Source organism: Electrophorus electricus, chromosome 23, assembly GCF_013358815.1.
Source record: "Electrophorus electricus isolate fEleEle1 chromosome 23, fEleEle1.pri, whole genome shotgun sequence".
Classification (NCBI taxonomy): domain Eukaryota; kingdom Metazoa; phylum Chordata; class Actinopteri; order Gymnotiformes; family Gymnotidae; genus Electrophorus; species Electrophorus electricus.
In genome coordinates, this window is record NC_049557.1 from 46,984 (window position 1) to 68,090 (window position 21,107).

Here is a 21,107-nt window from a genome sequence, read left to right on the forward strand (position 1 = left end):
CATTCCCTTGGTAGTCAAGCTAATTGGATTGGCTGCTTTAGACAAGAAGGTCAGCAAAACCGTGAACCAATGCATTAGGCTTGACAGGGAGGAATTAGGAAGGATGGTCTTGCAGTTCACTTCATCCCTTTACAATCACTCTCTATACAGCTGTTCATCTCAAGGGGATTCGAGGGTGAGTTAGCCACACCAAAAGCAGGTTACAGACACTTTGCACAATCCTCCCTCCATCGAGTGATTGGGAGTGCAGAGGAGATTGCGGTGGCATTGTGCGGTCGGTAGAACACAGAGCAAGCCAGCAAAATTCCTCATTTGCGGGTGCTAGACAGCAAAGGGGTAGTGGAAGAGACATGGGTAGCGGAGCGAGTGCTGAGGAAAAGGAGATGACAAAAAGATCCAAAGAGCTGGAGAAGCAGCTCCAGGAGGATGCAGACAAGGAGGCGAGGACGGTCAAGCTGCTGCTCCTGGGTAAGAGCGTGTCACAACAACTGTTAGGACAGCCACTAGCAAATTTCTTCTGAAGTCACGGCTGTATGAGACTTGGAAATTTTCTTAAGTATAGCTTGACACATTCTCAGTGCTGAGGCATCAGTGAGCGTCATTTAGAAATGTTGTTATCAAGTAAGATTTGCATAAGAAAACAATGAAATTGAGTACAATAGAGATCTGAGGCCTGATGAATTCAAACTAAAAATTGATTAACCAAAATGTTTGGAGATAATCACTATTTAATTGTTTAGTCTAGATAACAACTGAAGCTACATTGAAAGTTCCAAGATGCTTGATTTTTGTATTAAGATTTCACCTTTTTCCAAGCACAAACAGACTGGTTTCAGCCCTGGATTACATAGGATTTTCAATAAAGGGACATCAAAAAGCATAGTTTAGTTTTGGAGTAATCCATATCTGAAGGACTAGTGAAACATGCACCAGTGCCACAGACTGAGGTTTAAGAGATTTATTAGTCACCCAATCTGCTTCCAGTGAGAATTTAAGACACCTAGATGTCACCTAATTTTGATATTTTTAATCACATCTGGCATTTTTAGAGAGGATCTGTTATTCCTTTGAGAGATGTTATAACACAGCAACTACACATGAACGTTTTACTCTGGGCAGACCTCAAAGGTGTGTTTTGTTGTTGTTGTTGTTTTTTGTCTTGTAACCTACTATCACATTAACTAATATTTACAATTTTTAGGTCAGTAATTAAGGAATTTGGTATACATTTTATATCTACATAATGCACCAATTTTATGAGCATAAAAATTATACTTCAAATTCTTTGGTTCACAGTGTGCTGTGACTGGTTTCCAAGATTTTTGAGGTCTTGACTGACTTAAGGCCACAGATAGCAAGGCACCTTGGTGTTGCAATTTAATTGATGTCTGCTTAGGAGATCACAACCTGAAGGCCCATGGCATTTTGTCAGCGAGAAGAGAATCCAATTACTCAAGATGATTTAAGACAAGATCCTCTTAAGATCGTGTTTAGCCCCGATCCCACAAACCCAATATCAATTAAAATTAATACTGGTCTACTTTCCTACTTAAAATCAATTTGTTTATCAAATAAACATTCTTGGGGGGAAAAAAATGGAGAAAAGAACAGAGTGATCAGAAAGCTCATATAGGTAAACCGCATCCTTTCCGGTCAGGTAGATAATGAAAATAGTGTTCAAGATATCAGTCTGGATACAAAAGGCAATGTATTAAGCAATGTGCAGAGGAGTGTTAAGAAAAAAGAAGAAAGCATGCAGGACAGAGAAGCCCAAGGTGAGGATCTACCTGCTCTCTACATGACTATATGCTCTCTGACACCCATTTCACTGGCTGTGATTGCATTTCTGCATCTTGCAGTTTTCAAGCCCTTGCTGAACAAAGAAGGGGGAAAAAACTATACAGCCTTATTTGGCAAAAGAGACGATTGGACCACCAGTGCACAAGCAACTGAGCAAGAAAGAAAGAGGAACACACACTTTAGCATTTGTATCCATCAACATGTGTTTACTAGTAAGAAGAAAAATTCAGCCTTGCGGTCTCAATGGTGTAATCCACAACAAAAGTCTGAGTATTTGCACATCTGCCTTATTACATGCAAGTGAGCCATCTGTGCATCAGATCATTTTAAAGCCTAGGCTTTGTCTGTGACTTAATGGCTTTAAATAGGCCATATCTAACTTCAGCACTTCACAATAAAAAAACAACAACAAGGTACACTCGTTACACACAGCTGATATGCAACAGTTGAAATGCCAAGTTTTTTCTTAATTAAGACATATTCAAGAGCTACAGTATTGGGTCTTTGTGTATGCAAGTCAGGCTGTGGGAAGCCATTTCCCAGCTAATCTGGATGGTGAAGTAAGCCGATGAGCAGTCAGAGTCGCACCTGCAGTGACGCAGGTCCTCTTAGCACCACGGCTATCGTCATCTTGGAGTGACAGTTACCTGGGAGATGCCCCACCCCTGACCTGGCCTGACAGAGGTGCCCAAAAGAATCAGAATGCCACTGATCTCCTGAGAGGCTTTTTATAACATAAATCCAATTAGGGCATTTAATAAGCAGGTTAGCGAATCTTTCTCCGGACCTACATCTGGCAGGCTATAGAAGCTTCCTTTTCCTTTAAAGGCTTAATGAGAAATTACATCTCACCTTACTATTGTCATTACTGATCATTACATACATACATTATATATTCACATGTGTATATATTTTTTTATATATATATATATATATATATATATATATATATATATATATATATATATATATATATATATATATATATATATATATATACACACATACATATGTAATGTCAGAGGTCTTATATATATATATATATATATATATATATATATATATATATATATATATATATATATATATATATATATATATATATAAAGGTCTTATCTTATGAAAGGCATGAATAAAAAAAAAAAGAAAATTCTGACACTGCATTATGGGATTTTGCTGACTCATGTCTAATTCTATTTTCTGCAGGTGCTGGTGAGTCAGGGAAGAGCACCATTGTAAAGCAGATGAAGTGCGTAGAAAATACTGAAAATTATATATAATGTACTTATGAGCAGCACATTCTCTGCAGGCATTAGACATTGTAATTATACCAAAAAACACATCCGGCTTGCTACTGAAGTTCGTGTATTATCAGCCAAGGCCACCAGATGGCAATAAATTAGTAACACTAGCTTTATTCCTGAATCTAGAATTTAACAGCATTGCTCACTTTTCAGAATTATTACTCTTAACTTTTCCTCATTTCCATGTAAAAGACCACTTGCTCCATTTTATACATATGCCAGTAAGTGGGAGTGAAACATTCTGATAACAAGGATTGAATTAAGTTGACCTGTGGAAGCTGATGCTCATTTTTGCTCTTCTTCAGAATCCTCCATCAAGGTGGTTACACGAAAGAAGAACAAATTGCGTTTAAAGCAATCATATACGGGAACATTTTGCAGTCTGCTCTGGCCCTCAACAGAGGCATGGACATGCTGGGCATCAACTACGGGTCTCCAGCCTCACAGGTCTGCCTCTCAACTCCAACACACATACAGAAACATCCACCACCACCCGTGAATGCAGTGGACAGACACACTGTGTGATAAAATACAAAGAAACAATGCTGATGAATAGGTATGCACACATATCAAGCAAGGTATTACCAAATGGTAATAACCTTGCATGCAATTCTTTCATGAAGCTTTACACCAGCTTTACCACTGCATAGGAAGATGGGCAGAAACTGCAGAACCTGGCGGACTCCACTGAAGATGGCACCATGCCGAATGATCTTGCAGAGGTCATCAAGAGGCTGTGGAAGGACACAGGAGTGCAGGCGGCCTTCGAGAGATCCGCCGAGTACCAGCTCAACGACTCCGCTGGCTAGTGAGTGACAAGCATGCTGTCATGGAGATTTATTATTGGCTTGCTGCTGGTAAAATGTTTAGCCACATGGCTTCTTATGACATCCTAATTGGAAAGACCTCTCCTGTCATGCTAATGACATTCCTACAGCACGCAAGCTCACTAACAGGTTTGTAAATCAGTGTTGTGGTACAAAGGGTCTATTGACTAACTCAGATGACCACCCTCCAGCTACCTGAGTGACATGGACAGACTGTGTAAACCTGACTACATCCCCACAGAGCAGGATGTGCTGAGGTCTCGAGTCAAGACCACTGGCATCATCGAGGAGCAATTCTCCTGCAAAGAGTTGCACTTCAGGTGGGCCAGATGGACATCTTCAGAATAGCATCACCTGCCTAATCTTCTTAAGGAAATAGTTCTGGCCACATATGGAGTAAGGTGATGCAGCATCGAGTGAGCTTTCCTAAAAGAAATACCTCATCAAAAAATTGAGTACATGCTGATAATATGCTGTTTCCCAGCTAACTCCTACAAGTAACAATTTTATGCACTGCCAATTGCCTTCTTTTCACTCCAGGATGTTCGATGTGGGTGGCCAGAGGTCGGAGAGAAAGAAATGGATCCACTGTTTCGAGGGTGTGACCTGTATTATCTTCTGTGGAGCTTTGAGCGCTTATGACATGGTGTTAGTAGAGGATGACGAGGTGGTGCGTACATTTACTTGTCACATGTCTCAGGTCAACGTTTGGGTGCATGCCCTTACACACTATAAGACAAACAAACGTAGCTCAGGTCTAGCCTGATATAACCTCCTTTTGGGAGAAGGGGGGAGAAATATAGTTCTCTGTCATCTTTCATGCACTGATCACCAAATATCTGAAACATCATTAAGCATGTTTGCATGTAGAGGACCATATAAAAGGCTGAAAATGACTTACTTCAAGCCAATGGCACCCGAACCTGTTCTGACATGCTTTGCCAAAGCAGGATTTACTGACTCCAATTTTGTCTTTCAATTTCCAGAACCGCATGCATGAGAGTCTCCATCTATTCAACAACATCTGCAACCACAGGTTCTTTGCGACAACCTCAATCGTGCTGTTCCTCAACAAGAAAGATCTCTTTGAAGAGAAGATCAAGAAAGTTCACCTCAGCATCTGCTTCCCTGAATACGATGGTAAATACAGACCTCTCGGTGTTCTGGCTCTTTTGTTTAATTATCTTTGATTGAGGTCTCTTGGATCGCCAGCCTTTTTGAATCCTTTCTTTTTTGACCACAATTACCTTGCTGAGAAAATCCAACTTCTGATGTTTAGTCATTTAGCTAGGGGTTTTGTTTAAAGCAACTTGCAATAGGCAAAGGCAGGGACAGTCAAGCGGGAACATTTTGGGGATAAGTAGTAGCAGACACCAGCTAGAATCTAACATGTTACCTGTAGAGTCACAACCAGACTTCACTGAATGGACTCATCTTTCCATGCAGGTCCAAACACATATGCTGATGCCGGCCTCTACATCAGGAAACAGTTTGAAGAGTTGAACATGAAGAAAGGGATTAAAGAAATTTACTCACACATGACCTGTGCTACTGACACAAAGAATGTTGAAATTGTGTTCAATGCTGTGACTGACATAATCATCAAAGAGAATCTCAAAGACTGTGGTCTGTTCTAAAACTCCACTTTTTACGGTAGGTAGAGATAAAGTACAGCAGAGGTTTTTTAATATATTAACCCCCACCGTCAACAGATATATTACATTATATATTAAAGCTAAGACTCAATAACTATACACTGCTCTTTTTCATCTTATTCACAATTCAAAAATGTAAATTTCTGTAATATTCTTCTAGAATCCCCTCACCCGTTTGCCTGAATTTGAATTGCATTGGTGATTTTGCCAAAGCAATGGATCACTACTAGGGCCTACAGAGATCAGGTGCCTCTCCTGCCTAAATGGTATACACAGTGATGATCTTTATCATCATCGTAATCATACGGTACTTGCAAGTGAAAGTCAATCCAAACTCTCAGGAGTCCTCCTGACGTAGTGATCTTAAAAAACAAACAAAAAAACCCAAAACAAAACAAAAAAAAATGATCAAAGTTGCTGGTTCAGTCTGGGATTAGAGGTTTTCCTCCCTTTTAGGGTTACAATCTGTAGCACTGCCAGCCTGGGATTTTTCCTTCCTGTGTCTGCGTAAGAAATGATAATCTGACCCAAATACGGACATGTGGTAATGAGGTTTCTGTACAAGACTCTACTTTGACTTTACGTACTTTGTTTTATTCAATATAGTGTTTAGGATTACCACTGCTTTTGAGGAAGGTGACATGTAATATACACACACCTGCATATATGACTCAGATTATGAAATTAAACATAATTGTTTTTAATGTAATCAGCATGCTGTAGAATAAATGAAATACTTTTCCCCCTCAAGAATAAAGCTTTGTAGTAGAGTGTATTTTGCAAGTAAGAGCAGTAAATAAATTTGTATTTCAGAGAATATCCCCTGTATCCGTTTCAGACAAGATTGTTTCAAAGAGGACTCATCCAGAGAGGATATTTGAAGAAATAACTGTATCTATGAAAGCCAGTAACATGTGACAAATACTATAGTGACCTCTTGCTTTGTTCTGAATTTGAGGATTAAATCTAATGTGTTATGGACTAAGAACATGAAATAAAGACTTGCAACAGTTTCAATAGGTGTTAGTGTCATCGTAATATCTAATCAATCAATCAATCAATCATTCTTATTTTCAGTTAATTACAATTATTTTTTAAAAGCAGTGACAAAAAAGGTTTTTATTACAAATAAAATATTCAAACATTTATGACTGCACAGTATTACAGACACTGATTAGCAGAAGACCACCCAAGGTTTACCAGACCTCCAGAAAAGGTCAGACTTTGTTTCTGACCAATTACCACAAAATGTCAATGGGTCATATTGATTTTTATTAACATGTATATCAAAACATGTATTGATTACCATTTATTCTGCTCTAGTCTATAGCACTTTTACAGAATCCTTTATGCACTACACAAAATATTTTAACAAAAACAAATCATTAAAAAAAAAACAACAACTCCAAAACCTCATACAGGGTTGCCAGGGTCACTAGGAAATGATCCACCCTTATTCCACCATAAAACATCTGCTTATGAATATTCATATTTTACAGGTATAACAAAACAATAACATTTTCATTGACCAGGCACAAGATTACGTATTGTTGTGATAACCCCATGTTGTTGAGATTTATAAATTACACATATATTTCCGGTTTGGTCTAACATTAACAAGCATACAGGTAGTTGTTGACCACTGGTCCATCCCCACACAGTACACTGGATTTAAAAACAAACAACAACCTTGACAAAGAATATTGTAATTTGGTGTTAAAATATATATTAGTGGCCCATTATAGAAAAAGGAGACAACAAGCACTTTGTTTAATACTGTAGCAGAAAACGACAAGTGCTATACCATAGAGGACAGAGGCACCAGTGCTTAAGACAATGAACCACAAAAATGATGCCCAATTCTGAAGACGAATAAGGATACTCTTACACACTGCATTATTCTGTGTATGTGTTTTTTTTTAGTAAGAATGAATGTGAAAAGTAAAAGGCAAGCTACAGGTTTAATCGAATAAAATGAAGAAACATGTTAACCAATTGCAAAAACAGTCTATGATGTTTAGTTTCACAAAACAAAATCCACAGTACTAAACAAAGCACATCCAATAGTACCAGTATCCAGTAATTTGCAAGACCTTTAAGGAGAATTATGTTTTTCCCTTTTGGGCCCTAGATAACTCTAAACTGATGACCCATAGACCCCTTTAAGTTTACTTGGTTTCGGAAGTTGGTGGTAGAAAATTAGCTAGTATGAGGAGTTTCAGGAAAAACTCTGACAGCTAAAAATTAAGGAAAATTAGTCTATAAAAAACAAAAAATCTCTCTTTAGAAACAAAAACATACATATGTACATACCACTCATTTTATTAGAAACCTCTTACAGATGTAGTTAGAGGCTACTCTACAATTTGTATCCATCCTTCAACTCAATCAATGCTCAGTTTAATGACCACAGAACTGCTGTATAATAGACATGTTTTGGTGGCAAATCACTCTCAACCCAGCAATGAAACTAACACATGACTTCAGCAGCACTGCTGTGCCTGCTACACTACCACAACTGTGTCCATGTCGCTGTTTTCTGGTCTTCTACCAGATAATCTGCTCAGAAATATTCATTGGAAACTGACCAGTGTTGAATGTTGAAATGTTGAAACTGAGCAGGCTTACAAATGGGGTGCACTGCAACAGCTAGGTATGGTCTGTGATTTGTCACCTATAAAATGCCTACCTAATAAACTGGTCAGCGAGTGCAGCAGCAAGGCAGGTGTTTCTAATAAAGTGGGTGATGTGAGTGGTTGGTGTAGTGTAGTGGGTAACATTTCTACTTCTTCTACAGAGGAATGCAGATTAATCCCCCATCTGGGTAAGTGCTCTGTGCTAAACCAATACGAGTCTGTGGGCAAGACTCCTAACACAACATTCACCTACCTCTGGAACATGATTGAAATTGTAAGTTGCTCTGGATAAGCGTGTCTGCCAAATGTAAAATGTAAGTGCATGTCTGAGGAGCTGAGCTTTGACATCCTCAGCTAGGTTATAAAGGGCCCAGAAGTCAAAAAGCAGAATTCGCCTCTAGGATATCAAGCAGTGAATGCATACTTTGCTGCCATGTAATTAGTCATAATTACTTAGAATTTTATTATAACAGTGTTCTCTATCTGCTCATTAAAATGCCATTACCATGCAAACTTTATTTAAAAATGTATTATTTAAATGATCAATACACACTTGCAGTGAAACCACTCCGAGTAATAATTATAAAATGGTCTATGAAATGGTCTAGTTTTATTTAGCAAAAGGAAAAGAAATAAATGATTAAATTTTAATAACTAACAGTTCATTTTTGCTCATGAAGCACTGAGACATTATTTATACGAAACTTTAAACTTAAAATCTAAAATAACTATAAAAGTATATGCCTTCATGTGTCTTATCACTGATTTTTATATGAAACCTGGCCCTAATAAATGAAAGATGAGAAAAATCTAATTGTCAATAAATGTACCCATAAAACTAATAAGAAAAAAAGAGCTAAGAAAAATCTGGCAAGCTGCGGAAGTCACAGTTATGTGGCAGATAATATTAAGATACTTCTCTTTTTGGCAAAAGAGCTGATGCATTGTCATCCAAAATGGTCTGCTAACAGCCTAACAAATGTTTAATACACTATAAGCTGATTCCATCCATTTCGTTTGGTTAATGTGTGCACAGTACTACTCCATATACTGTGAAACCCATTGAAAGTCACTGCCAGTGAAACAACGGCTGATGTGGACTGCATTCTCAACATAGACAGAAAACATTCATCCTGCTCTCACTACATTGCACCTTGGAGTTGAAGAAAAAACTGATAGGACTGTCAATGTGGGCTGTTTGAGAAAGCTGCTCCAAAAACGCACAGTAAGAACTATGGTGGACACACAGCTTGGCAATGGCAGCAGTCCGGATCGTGTCAACGTCCCCCCGCCAGCCGGAGTCCGCTACAGACAGCACCAGTGACATCCAACCAGTGAGGCCTGCTTCGTTTTCTGCCACCATATTCAAAATCACTAAAGTGGTGAGAGGAGGGGAGGGACTGTCATTCCATGGTGAGAGCCTACGCATGGACACACGTATACAGGGCTAGCAAAGCTATGCTGAAGCTACAGACAATGCAGTTCAGTGCTCTTGTGTGTATGTTACACATATGCATGTCCTAATGGTTCTTGCACTTTCTCCCAGATATCTACTTAATGGTGCTTCATGAAGCACAATAACCATTAGAGTCCAATCCATATGTTCCCTATAATCCATCAGGAATGAACCATGCATGTAGCATAAAGTCATTTGCTGTTGCAAGCAATTGAGGAAATATTTTAGAGCAAGACCCAGTGAGGCAGGGTAGAGGATCCTCCTTCAAAATAAGGAGGAACAGAAGAGGTAGGAAACACGGTCCATGACATCAGACTTGACATGCGTTCGGGGCGAAACTAGATACAGTGTATTTTAAATCACAATATTGCACCAATATTCTGATGCCAAAAATGGATTTTTACATTTAATGGGAATAGGCTGTACAGATTTGTTTTCCACAATGGCTGAAAAATATTTCAGATTTTAAAGACCAGAGGGCTCTTGCATTTGTATGTGTGGTAATTAAAGTAATAAAATGTAATAATAAGTTGCAATATGTCAAAGACTTGAATCAAAATAATAAGTGTATTGCAAGATACTATAAAAAAAAAACCCTCAATGATATGACCGCAGTACTGCGATCTATCACATCGCAGATCCCCTGCTGATTTCCACTCCTATTAGACAGATTAGTAGGCTATGCTTGACCACATGCTACAGTGTTACTGACAGCAGGGCCTTCAAAAACAGTTACTCACTGATTCCAATTACACTGTATCTAAAGAGACTTACAAGTAATACTAAACATTTTCAGACTACATTTAGACTTTAGTGCAGTAGTTTCATTAAAGTAGTAGAAAGTAGTAGAGAAATACTTCTTTAAATTAAATGTTTTTCAGTAAATTATTACGCAAACTTTATTTTGCTGTTTAGGCTGAAAATATATATAAAATATTTTTCCATATTAGCTGAAAGTGCTTATTCTACCAAGTGTCAGGCCTACCTTGGCAACAAAGCTTCACACTTTAGTAGAGTCCACACTCGATCAGGTTATTCTTGATGATGACATCAGTGACTGCATCAAAGACAAACTGCACATTCTTGGTGTCCGTGGCACATGTAAAGTGGGTGTAGATTTCCTTAGTGTCCTTCCGCCTGTTCAGGTCCTCAAACTGGCACTGGATGTAGGCTGCCGCCTCCTCGTACGTGTTGGAACCTGACCAGAGACGCCCAGGAGATCAGAGTCAGCGTCACAACAGGAAATACAATGCATGAAGTAGCAATTACAACGCACTGAAACAACATTCCAGAATGAGTGGTCATTACTGCAAAACCACAGGTATTGATGCAGGTAACAATAACAAAGCCAAAGGCCAAAGAAATATTGGCCTTGGTGAAATAGCCAAAGAAAAAAAAGCTCTCATACATCTAGTTCACATTTCTCCTTTCCCTCAACTGAATTGTCACTGCATTCCTCTAACCACTATTCCAACCAAAAGCTCTAACAATACGATAATCTGAGCAATGAGCATTGAACTATCTAAGGATTGAGAACTTTTAAAAATACGTTTGTAAAAATATCTGCACATGCCTTCTTAGACAAACAGGCAGCAGAAGCCTCGACAGTCCACTTAGAAATACATCAAGCCAGGTAAACCACAATAAATCTTTGATGTTTACAAAGATAGAGTGAAACACTAAACCATCCCAGCAGTAAAATACAACAAGTAACAGCTTCCAGTCAGAAATGAAGGATGACGACTTGCAGACACAAACAGAGATTTTTCCACAGCATGAAGCAGGTCCCAGATCTGCCCTTTAGCAGTGTAGGGTAAAAGTCTGACTCCACATATGCGACCCCTTTTTATTAGTCTCAACAAGCAATAATTTTTCTTCAGTTCCATCAACTGAATGATTTTTTTAAAATTTGGTTTATATAACAGTAAATGGAACAAAGTCTGAGTATTCATACTTAGTCAGAATGCACTAAGACCACAAAGTCTGGGACACGGTCTGAGGTTTGCATGTGCGTAAGCAGATCACAGGACATGCTGTGCAGACAATTTTATTTTATTTTTGTACATTTTATAGTCAATTTCAGTTCAGTATATTTTAGTTGGAATTTACTTGCTCTATTAAATCTACATCTGCAGAATTATCACAAAGTATTAGAGTACATTATAAATTTATATACGTTATAAATTGTGTTGCTACTAACAAAATGTATAATTGTGTTAGAGAAAATAATCTGTGCATAAAAAGTCGCTGCAAGAATTAGCAAACACATTGCATAGAAATTCATTACAAAATGTATTTAGATGCCATAGGAATATATTATAATAAAATAATTTCTTCTTTCCCCTTCCCAAACAAAATATCAATTTGGAAATTGCTCTCATTCAGTTCAGTCTCATTTTTGCAACTCACTTTGGTCATCAAGTTCTAAACAAATGGGATGGGTTGTAAAAAACAGGTTATAATTAAACTTTGCTGAGGCTTGCCTTCACTGGTTAGTTACCCTGGGTTACATTGTAGCATGTACCGAATGGCTGAGAACAAGCTCAGCAATGCTTGGAAAGTCTTTTCTCACCAGAGTATTCAGGGTAGCAGATTGTGAGAGGGCTCTTTTTAATTTTCTCCTCAAACAGGTCCTTCTTATTGAGGAAGAGGATGATTGACGTATCTGTGAACCACTTGTTATTGCAGATGCTGTCAAACAGCTTCATGCTCTCATGCATACGGTTCTGAGGACAGACAAATACATTTTTGTAAGCAAAGGATGAATGAGATGTAGAAAACATTGAGTCCAGGGAGGAGACTGCTTCAGATACTTCCGGGACAGCCCCGGGAGGACTCTGTCTCACACTTCCAGGACAGTCCCGGAAGGAGACTCACAGCTGCAGCTAATTACTTAGTGTGCTCCTAATGATCATAATTAGCAAGTAAGCCAGACAATGGCACACCAACCTAATCACAAACCTTCCAATAATCCAGTTATTCAAAGGCAAGCCACATAACTATGGAAGGTTTGTCAGTGTTTGGGTTTGTGTTAGACCCACACTGTCAAACACATTGGCTGACTGTCTAACTGTCATCGTCTAACTGGTTGTGAACCGATCTCTGCAGTCGTCAGTCTTTTAATTAGTACTGCTCTGAGATTGGGGAGGTGGAGCTAGTAGTTTGGGTGGGTTGGTGGGGCGGGGGGCTAAGGTGGGCGTACCATCTCCTCATCCTCAGCCAGCACCAGGTCGTAGTCACTCAGGGCCACACAGAAGATGATGGCTGTGACGCCCTCAAAGCAGTGGATCCACTTCTTCCTCTCTGACCGCTGGCCACCCACGTCGAACATCCTGTTCACACACAAACATGCAAAGTACAAATATGCACAAGTGTATGGGTATTAGTTCACATGCAAGTTATTTGCAAGTTAAAGAGTGAACAGCACTATGAAGGAGCTGCAAACAGTGACTAACTTGAAATAGAGCTCTTTGAAGGTAAAGTGGGTCTCCACAATGCCTGTGGTCTTCACACGAGTCCTCAGTACATCTTGCTGCGTGGGCATGTAGCCTTGCTGGGATATCCTCTCCAGATCATTCAGATAACTGACGGAGACAGAAAAGACTTATCACCAAGCTTAGATGCCTTATCAAAATACAATTTAATGGCTTAAAAAAAAAAACTGATGGTAAATGATCACATTATAGCTGAGAATAGAATATTAATATTACACCCATTGTTTTTCTGCCATATCAGAAAACTACTCTGATGAAGAGCAAGGCATTATTGTTGGTGCTATAACAATGACTTCAATACAGTGACAGCTAGTATTCCGTTATGTTTCTGTTATATAAAGCCTTATCCAACCTTCCGAAGACAAAGATGAGAGAATGGGGAGAGAACACGTCACTGCTAAAAGCCTAATTTGCCCAGTCACCACAAACCAAAGCTGCACTGGTGTTTGGCCAAAATAAAGACCAACTATTCACTACAGTTCTTAGCTCTTGCTTCTGCAAGACACATTAGGTCTCCGAGATGAACTCAGCATGTAAATGCGAAAGAACGCATGGTTTCAGTCAGCGGTCAATACTGTTCTCCTCTGACTATTATCACTGGAAACATTATTTGGCTATTACAAAGCCAAAACCAGGGCAAGGCGAAACCAAACTGAGCAGAATTGGAGCAGTGAGGGCTGAACAGGAAGACAGCAGGCCTGGAATGCAGCCCTCCAAGCTCACGTCCCCCCTCCGAAGCAGTTAGTTGGAGCCTCCCAAGCCTCCTAATATTCTAAGCCACAGCACTTGGGACTCAGTAGGACAAGATGAATCTTGTCTCGGTCGACCTGAAGAACTCCTTATCGACTACAGGGATGTGTCTCAACTTGACATGAGAAATGTTTCCATTCGCTCACAAGTCTTATTCTCAAATCAAGATACCCGTGGTAAGCAGACAACTGCTGGAACAATCAAGACAGTATAATCTCCATCTCATCAAGCAAACTAACTCCAGCATAAATGACCTTTTGAAGGTTTTTTAATGCAGAACTTACAGAAGTACACGGCTAAATATACAGATACTTAGTTTATTTTAGCTAAGCCTGAAAGGAAAAATATTAATCCTGTCTCAAGTTAGACCATCAGCAGTCTTTTACCGCCCCACAGTTATCGTTCCCTGTAAAAGTACAGAGCAGATCTGCTGTTTTTTGAGCACAGCAGAGAGAGCTCTCTTACTAAGCAGCGGAGTCATTGAGTTGGTACTCCCTGGACCGGGTGAAGCAGCTCTGCACACCCCCATCCTTCCACAGTCTACGGATGACCCCAGCCAGGTCGGGGGTCATGACCCCTTCCTCTGCTGTCCCGGCTAGCACAAACAACTGCCTCGCGTCATCCTGGAGGGAAAGCATAAGAAAGGAACATGGAAGTTTGGGACATGCTAAGTAGTAGCTATGCTGAGGTAGGCATCCATTTCCAGAAGGAAAAACTCACCGCCCTCGAGGGGTCACCAAAGTCAATCTTTAAACGACCCATGGCTCTAATGATGGCAATGATAGACTGGATGGTGTTACTGTACACCACCACCTTGTACTGCTTACACTCTTCCTCGGAGTAGCCGTCTTCATGGATGATTCTAAAACAAAAACCAGTCATATAACCATCATATAATCCTAAAGCAAGTTTTAGCAGGTACTAAGACCTAATCCTTATTCTTAGATATGAAATTCATTTTAGAGTTCCATTCAAAAAACAAACAAACAAACAAAGAATACATCAAACATACTTCATCTGCTTGACTATTGTGCTTTTTCCTGATTCACCAGCACCTAGAGAAAAAAAGGAGAAGAAATGAGTGGTCACACAAAGGATTAGCAATCTGGCTCAGTAAATAAATACATCCCCTCTGGCCTGGATCGCACACTCAGGGTAAGGTCTGCTGAAAATGATTAGAAATTTTTCAGGCCGCAGCTCTCCCTGGCTGAAGTTCAGTGGAATCTCTGACATCACAAGCCCAGTGTGAGCAGGAGAACGAGGTGGTCTATTTTGGGTCGTGATTTGCCAGTTGCGGAGATTAAATGCCAGGCACATGAAAGCTTTGTCTGATGTGAATATCCTGAACCCCATTGCTCCTCAGGATATGACAGAGACACGCTACACTGTACATGAGCCCTTTATAAACACAGCTAATGACTCACTCTGAAAGCCAATTTCACATTTACTGTGGAGGAAGAAAAGTGATATTTGACATAAACAAGCTTTTTATCCATATAGAGAGTTGACACTGAAATTTAGATGTCTGCACAGGCATGGCATAATTATCTGAGAAAATAGCATTATCAAGGCATAAAAAGAAATGGAGTATCCAACTGCACAGGCTTTTTTTTTTCCCTCAAGGTTTGTGTTCTGGTGGCTAGTTTGCTAAAAAGAATGACTTGGTTCTATACTAGTTTTAAGGTACATTTAATAGCACATGTTAATTTTGCATGTATTATGACATTATTCAACTTGAGGAATCAGTTCATAAATCACTGCTTTTTCTTAATAACTGTTCATTATGTATAATTGAAAATGATGGTACAGAAGCTCATGGTAGTAAACTCCACACTTTGATGTTTACAGTGTAATGCATTTAATGCAGAATACTAGCAAATTGCCCTGAACTAGACATTAACGTTCTTTGAAATCTATCTAGCAGTATACAGTCAAAATTTGTCTGTTTAGGAATGGCTGTACAGGAACACTAGAAAACATCATACCTGTGAAGCGTAGTTTATTAATAGCGGCACGTAGTGCTACCTTGGCATGTATCACATGGTTAACTGCGAGACACACGGGATATTTCTGTACCGGTGCAAAAAACAGCGATATCACTAGCGACACAGCAGCTCTGCTGAACCACATATCCTGCAGACCAGGAGCCGACCGCTGAGACCATGGACCATGGAAAATTCCTCAGAAAGAAGCCACACCACAAGCACGCTACACGGAGAGTATATTAGCCAAACTCACCACCACATCCAGTGAGGCTTTGGCAAAACATGACTATGGGTCATATGTGGAGAAATTAAAAGTAGACAGGCAGCAAGTTTGCTACCGAAAGAGAAATCGGCATGAAACGGTGAGAAAATAAAAGACGTTACAGCTACGTGAAAAGGCGTATACTTGCTATGCTGCATGTGTTTGAAAAAGAATGTGGTCTGATTAAGTATGTGAAGTACATAACCTAATAGGTAGAGATCTTAATAGGTAGTGATGTGACATTGTGAACCTAATTGCTCTCATTCAAACCATTTAACTCAAACCTCAGATATTCAAAATACAGCAATTAAGTATGTTAATTCAGTTAAAGGTGAATGCAAAAATGTATTGATACATAAACCAACAAAAATATCATTCACTAAGCTAAGCTGCACTATCAGTTTGAGCAAGGCCCTATCCAGACCCAGTCATTTTCATGGAGCTCAACAATGCTGCAAAAGCAATGAGCAGGGAAATAGCAGATTCATTGTTTATTCTACACTCTGGAAAATGTCAATCCTAAGCCACTAGTTTATTACATTGCAACCATTTTCCATCACTACTCTATTATTAGAAAAGAAAGACTAGAGCAGAGTGTAACTACATCTTTAGAGAATTTCCCTGCATTTTCTCTCAGTATCATGGAATGTAACCACATCAGGGCATAACCTACCAAAATTAACGAGCAACACAAGCAATATATAAGCTCTTCCCAAAATTTGGAGGGGAAACAAAACACAAACAGTATCCCAGCATACCTGGAGGCCAAAATGCCATTGCAAGTTTTATTACAGCATTCTTTTTCTCATTACATAAACTTGTAAGTGGCAAATTCCCTTACTGGTTCAGCTACACTGATGACAGAGTGTTTGTGGTTTGTTTACCCAGTTTTGCAATGGCTCACACCAAGGTTATGGAGTTGGACAGCACACATCAAACCTATGATACATCAGTATAACTGCGCATCAGGAAGGCATAATTTAATGTCTCCATTTTTGTGTAGGTGACTGGTAGCTTGAGCTCGACTACCAGGGTCCTGGCATGCACACGACACAGAGGTCTCTTACTGGAAGTGAGTGCAGTGGTCACAGCACACTAATTTCCATAAACATCTGTGAATGGTTTGAATGGGTGTGTGAATAGCCTCGTGGCCCCGGTAATTACACGGCAAGAGGCAGTAGCATTTGCGCTGTGGTTGAGGCCCCAGCGATTACAGAGATCAGCTGAAGAATTCAACTCAGGTTGATTTATGGGGCTCTGTTACAGCGACACGTTCTACAGTGGAGCAGGACACAACCCTAGGCCTGGTCATATCTTCCTATTAACAACAAGAGGGCAATATCCTTCCATTAGCCACGGAAGTTGAGTTAAACAGCGGTGTTCAATCCATTCTCCACTGCTGCAAGCGAGCAGTATTATGACACATCTGTATTTCTGCTAAGTACATCCACTGTTCACACACACACACACACACACACACACACACACACACACACACACACACACACACACACACACACACACACACAGTTTATATAGCTGACATAGAAGGTTAATCACTGAGCAAAGCTTCTGCATTAGATACTGTGTGTTTATAAGAAAAGGGCATTAAGAAGAAAGCTTTGTCGAAACGTGCTAGTGATAATGAAGCTGGGGTGAGTCGGGGATTGGATTTTAGCAAAAAGCTGGATGGATTTGCAAACCAGCCTACAAACCATTGGGCACAGCCCATTAATTCCCACCCAGCAGTAAGAGTGGAGTGGCAGAAATGGACCTGGAATTGCTGATGTCAGGAGAAGACTGGAGACAAGCCCTCCCCAAGAGTCAGGAGAAGAAACACACTTCCTGCAACACTGCACTGAAAGCCCATGAGCTCAGCTCCTTGAGCTACCAGTGCTTCAAGCACTGTGAATTTGCCTCACTTTACTTGCTGCCAGTGGACATCAGCTGGCGTTAAGAGGTTCCAACGATGCACCACAGTTAACTAATGACATGATCTGCAGTTGGACCTGCTCCCAGGACAGTGTTGTCTGCTGAGCCCATGGGAGAACAGAGACTGGGCAGGATAAACCTCAGCCTTTAGTCCGAGTGCTCAGAGATTGTCTCAATGTCCACAAAGATACCCAAAATTCTGAGCAAGCCTGTTCTCTTTGCTTGGAACACTCTGTGTAGCAATGAACCTGAATTGTCAGGGAATTTGTAAAGCACAGCTAAAAGTCTTCCACCTATCATTGTTGGATGGCATAGTCAATTACTGTCAGACAAAACTAAGGTGTAAGGACACTGTATACCATTATCTGATATTACAGTGGAATAATATGGATTTACACTGGTCTGTATTTGTTGTGGCAAAATAATATATTAAGTCTTTGTCTGTGCATTTGAAATATTTCATTTTTATACTTTATAGTGTGTACTGTGTACTGTATACTGCACTAATATATGGAAGGAATATTTTGTTTCTTATGTTTTACTGATTTAAAAAAAGCTTTATGAGGAGTAGGAGCTTTTTTTCAGCTATCGTTTTTGAACACCATTTGGGGCTCAGTGAAAAGCTCACACCAATTGCAGCAAACCACACACTCACCCGCTCTCAAGCATTCAGAGCATAAGTCGAGCAGCCCTTGCACACTCCAGCGAGCCACACAGTTCAAAAAAGAGCAGAGAAAGCCTGGATCTGGGGGAGGTTAAAAAAAAAAAAAAAAAAAAAAAGGAATCCCAATGTTGCAATTTTTCTGACCAATAACTAAATCTGTAAGTCTTTTCAATGTTGCAGAACTGTTCAATGTTGATTCAGAAGTAAGACCTTTGTATCCAGGATATTATAGAATAAACTATGAAAGGCAGCAGAACAGAGAACAGGACAATGTAATAATGAGGCTAACCATTGCTGAACATGACATCATAAACCCAGAGTAGCTCCTGTGGGGTAAGGTAGTCTTTACATAGTCTGCATACCACAAGAGAGCAGCTTCAGCCTCTCACAGCTCATCTCAACTGAAGATGAAGGAGGATAATGTACAAAGTCACAAAAGACATGACCAGGCAGAGCTGCCAAAATGGCCTTTACGTGAATAATGAAGCCCAAAGCTGAATGGGGGCCACTAGTTCCTGCAATGTTGGCATATTTGCCACTGTGATCTTAGTGATATGACATCACAGGTCACTGGGCTATTTTAAAACTAACCATTCCTGCTTGTGCCAATACTACTCAGCATATGAGCATACCAACAAAAAATAGAACTACAAATTTTCATGCCATGAATTAACAAACCAAACTCAGATAAAGCCGTCCTCAGAAATTCATAGTCTTGCAACTGTTTTTGTCATATTACAATCCCAACAAGTTACAACAGAGCTGACTTTTGTAGCTCCATTTCATCTAAACATTATACATCTAAACATTTGATAACTTTTTGCTTACAAGGAAAGTAATAACACATTCTGAATATTTTTACAGAACACTAAGTTTACTCTGTCAAACAAGTCAAGAGAGGCAATTCCAGCCATACCAATCTTCCAAGCTTCACAGTTAACCAAGCAAGGGAAAGACTTCTATTTTGTGGTTCTCAAATTATGGTGTCTCCTCACAGGCAACCCTTTACTGTAATTTAGACAGCACAGAATAGTTATATCCCTGAGAACACTACAGATGTTACTAGTTTGTGAATATTATATATAGCTGAAACATGCAGACATTTAAAAAACAAACAAACAAACAAAAAACCTGATTTAGATCACATTAAACTGTCAGGCTTATTAAATCATTCACTCACACCCCTGGCAACGGTACAATTACCCCCACCCCCCCACCCCCGCCTGAATTTTGAGCGAACTTACCGTTCTCGTTTGTAACTCAAGAGTTAATAGCAGAACAGCACAGTAGTTCCAAGGAATCATAGGTGTTAAGAGCATGTTTTTAAAATACAAAACAAAGACCTGCTCTTCAGAAACACTCTGTTCACATTCGACGACGAACTTGCTTATTCATTCAGAAACTCGACAGCCACAAGCTTTGTTGACAAAATTCACTAGCCTAGTCGCCAACACCTTTATCCGTACACCAAACAGTGCCTTCAGACATAGTTCATCACCATCAGCTCAAATATGTCAACACCTAACGTCAACACGACTTAACATCACCACTGTAACGAAACACACCTGTCTTGATACATTTACTGGCGCCCTTACCAAGCAGCAGTAGTTTTACTTCTCTGGATGCTTTCTCTCCATCTTCCCGCAGATTCCGATCAATCATTTTGCTCCTCTCCACCGCAGCCTTATCTTCTGCGCTTAGCGTGCAGCCCATCTTGACTTCCCAGTCGTCCTTTTCTTTGCGTAAGTCAGCCAACAAACGAAACAATAACTACAAAGTGCGATGCAGCGACGACCTTCGCCTAGTTTTCTGAAAAGCGAAACGTGTGACCGAGAAAAGGCGTTGGCACTGGTTCTCACATGGAAAGGAGAGCTGCGAGACGACTTGCCGTGCAGCGAAAGGAAACAGCTGTCTTTTAAAAACAAATCAAAACAGCAGCTGTAAACAACACGCAGCTAAATCATCCGCGAGGCAGACAGCTCCGATGAAACGGCATTTGTTCCTTCGTAAACACGGCAGCCTAGCTTGCAAAATATTCCGCTTAGTAAAAAGTGCTTACAATTAGTACGGTCAGAGCTGTTTACGACAGATGAGAATGTCTAATCTAACCATGTACCCCGCCAAAAATACCACGCATAAGAGTTTAGGTTACTCAAGCATGTTTAACATAATTACTGAAGAAAGTTAGTCGTAAGCCTTAGATGAGTTCGACTTAAGACCGTGCGCTCAATGTTCAGTCGTGGTCGCTTGGAAAAATGCAGAAAAAAATGCATGGCAAAAATCCTTTTGACCGAATGCTGGGAAATGTAGTCCCCGTGAGTACAAGCTATACATTTTTGCGT

General features: G+C 39.9%; 2 protein-coding genes across 2 annotated transcripts; one reads left to right on the plus strand and one right to left on the minus strand.

Moving 5' to 3' along the window:
• The first annotated feature begins 350 nt into the window (after positions 1–350).
• On the plus strand, positions 351–5,568 carry gnat2 (guanine nucleotide binding protein (G protein), alpha transducing activity polypeptide 2). The gene is made up of 8 exons (XM_027007066.2): positions 351–468; positions 3,007–3,049; positions 3,410–3,551; positions 3,755–3,912; positions 4,123–4,251; positions 4,472–4,601; positions 4,918–5,071; positions 5,378–5,568. Exons 1-8 carry the CDS (start codon positions 351–353, stop codon positions 5,566–5,568), a joined length of 1,065 nt encoding a protein of 354 aa, XP_026862867.2.
• A 1,122-nt stretch (positions 5,569–6,690) lies between these two features.
• gnai3 (guanine nucleotide binding protein (G protein), alpha inhibiting activity polypeptide 3) lies at positions 6,691–20,996 on the minus strand. Its single transcript, XM_027007063.2, has 9 exons — positions 20,361–20,996; positions 14,935–14,977; positions 14,643–14,784; positions 14,388–14,545; positions 13,134–13,262; positions 12,881–13,010; positions 12,251–12,404; positions 10,664–10,876; positions 6,691–9,596 (listed from the first exon to the last, which is right to left on the minus strand). Exons 1-8 carry the CDS (start codon positions 20,476–20,478, stop codon positions 10,686–10,688), a joined length of 1,065 nt encoding a protein of 354 aa, XP_026862864.1. The 5' UTR covers positions 20,479–20,996; the 3' UTR covers positions 6,691–9,596; positions 10,664–10,685.
• Between the last annotated feature and the right edge of the window lie 111 nt (positions 20,997–21,107).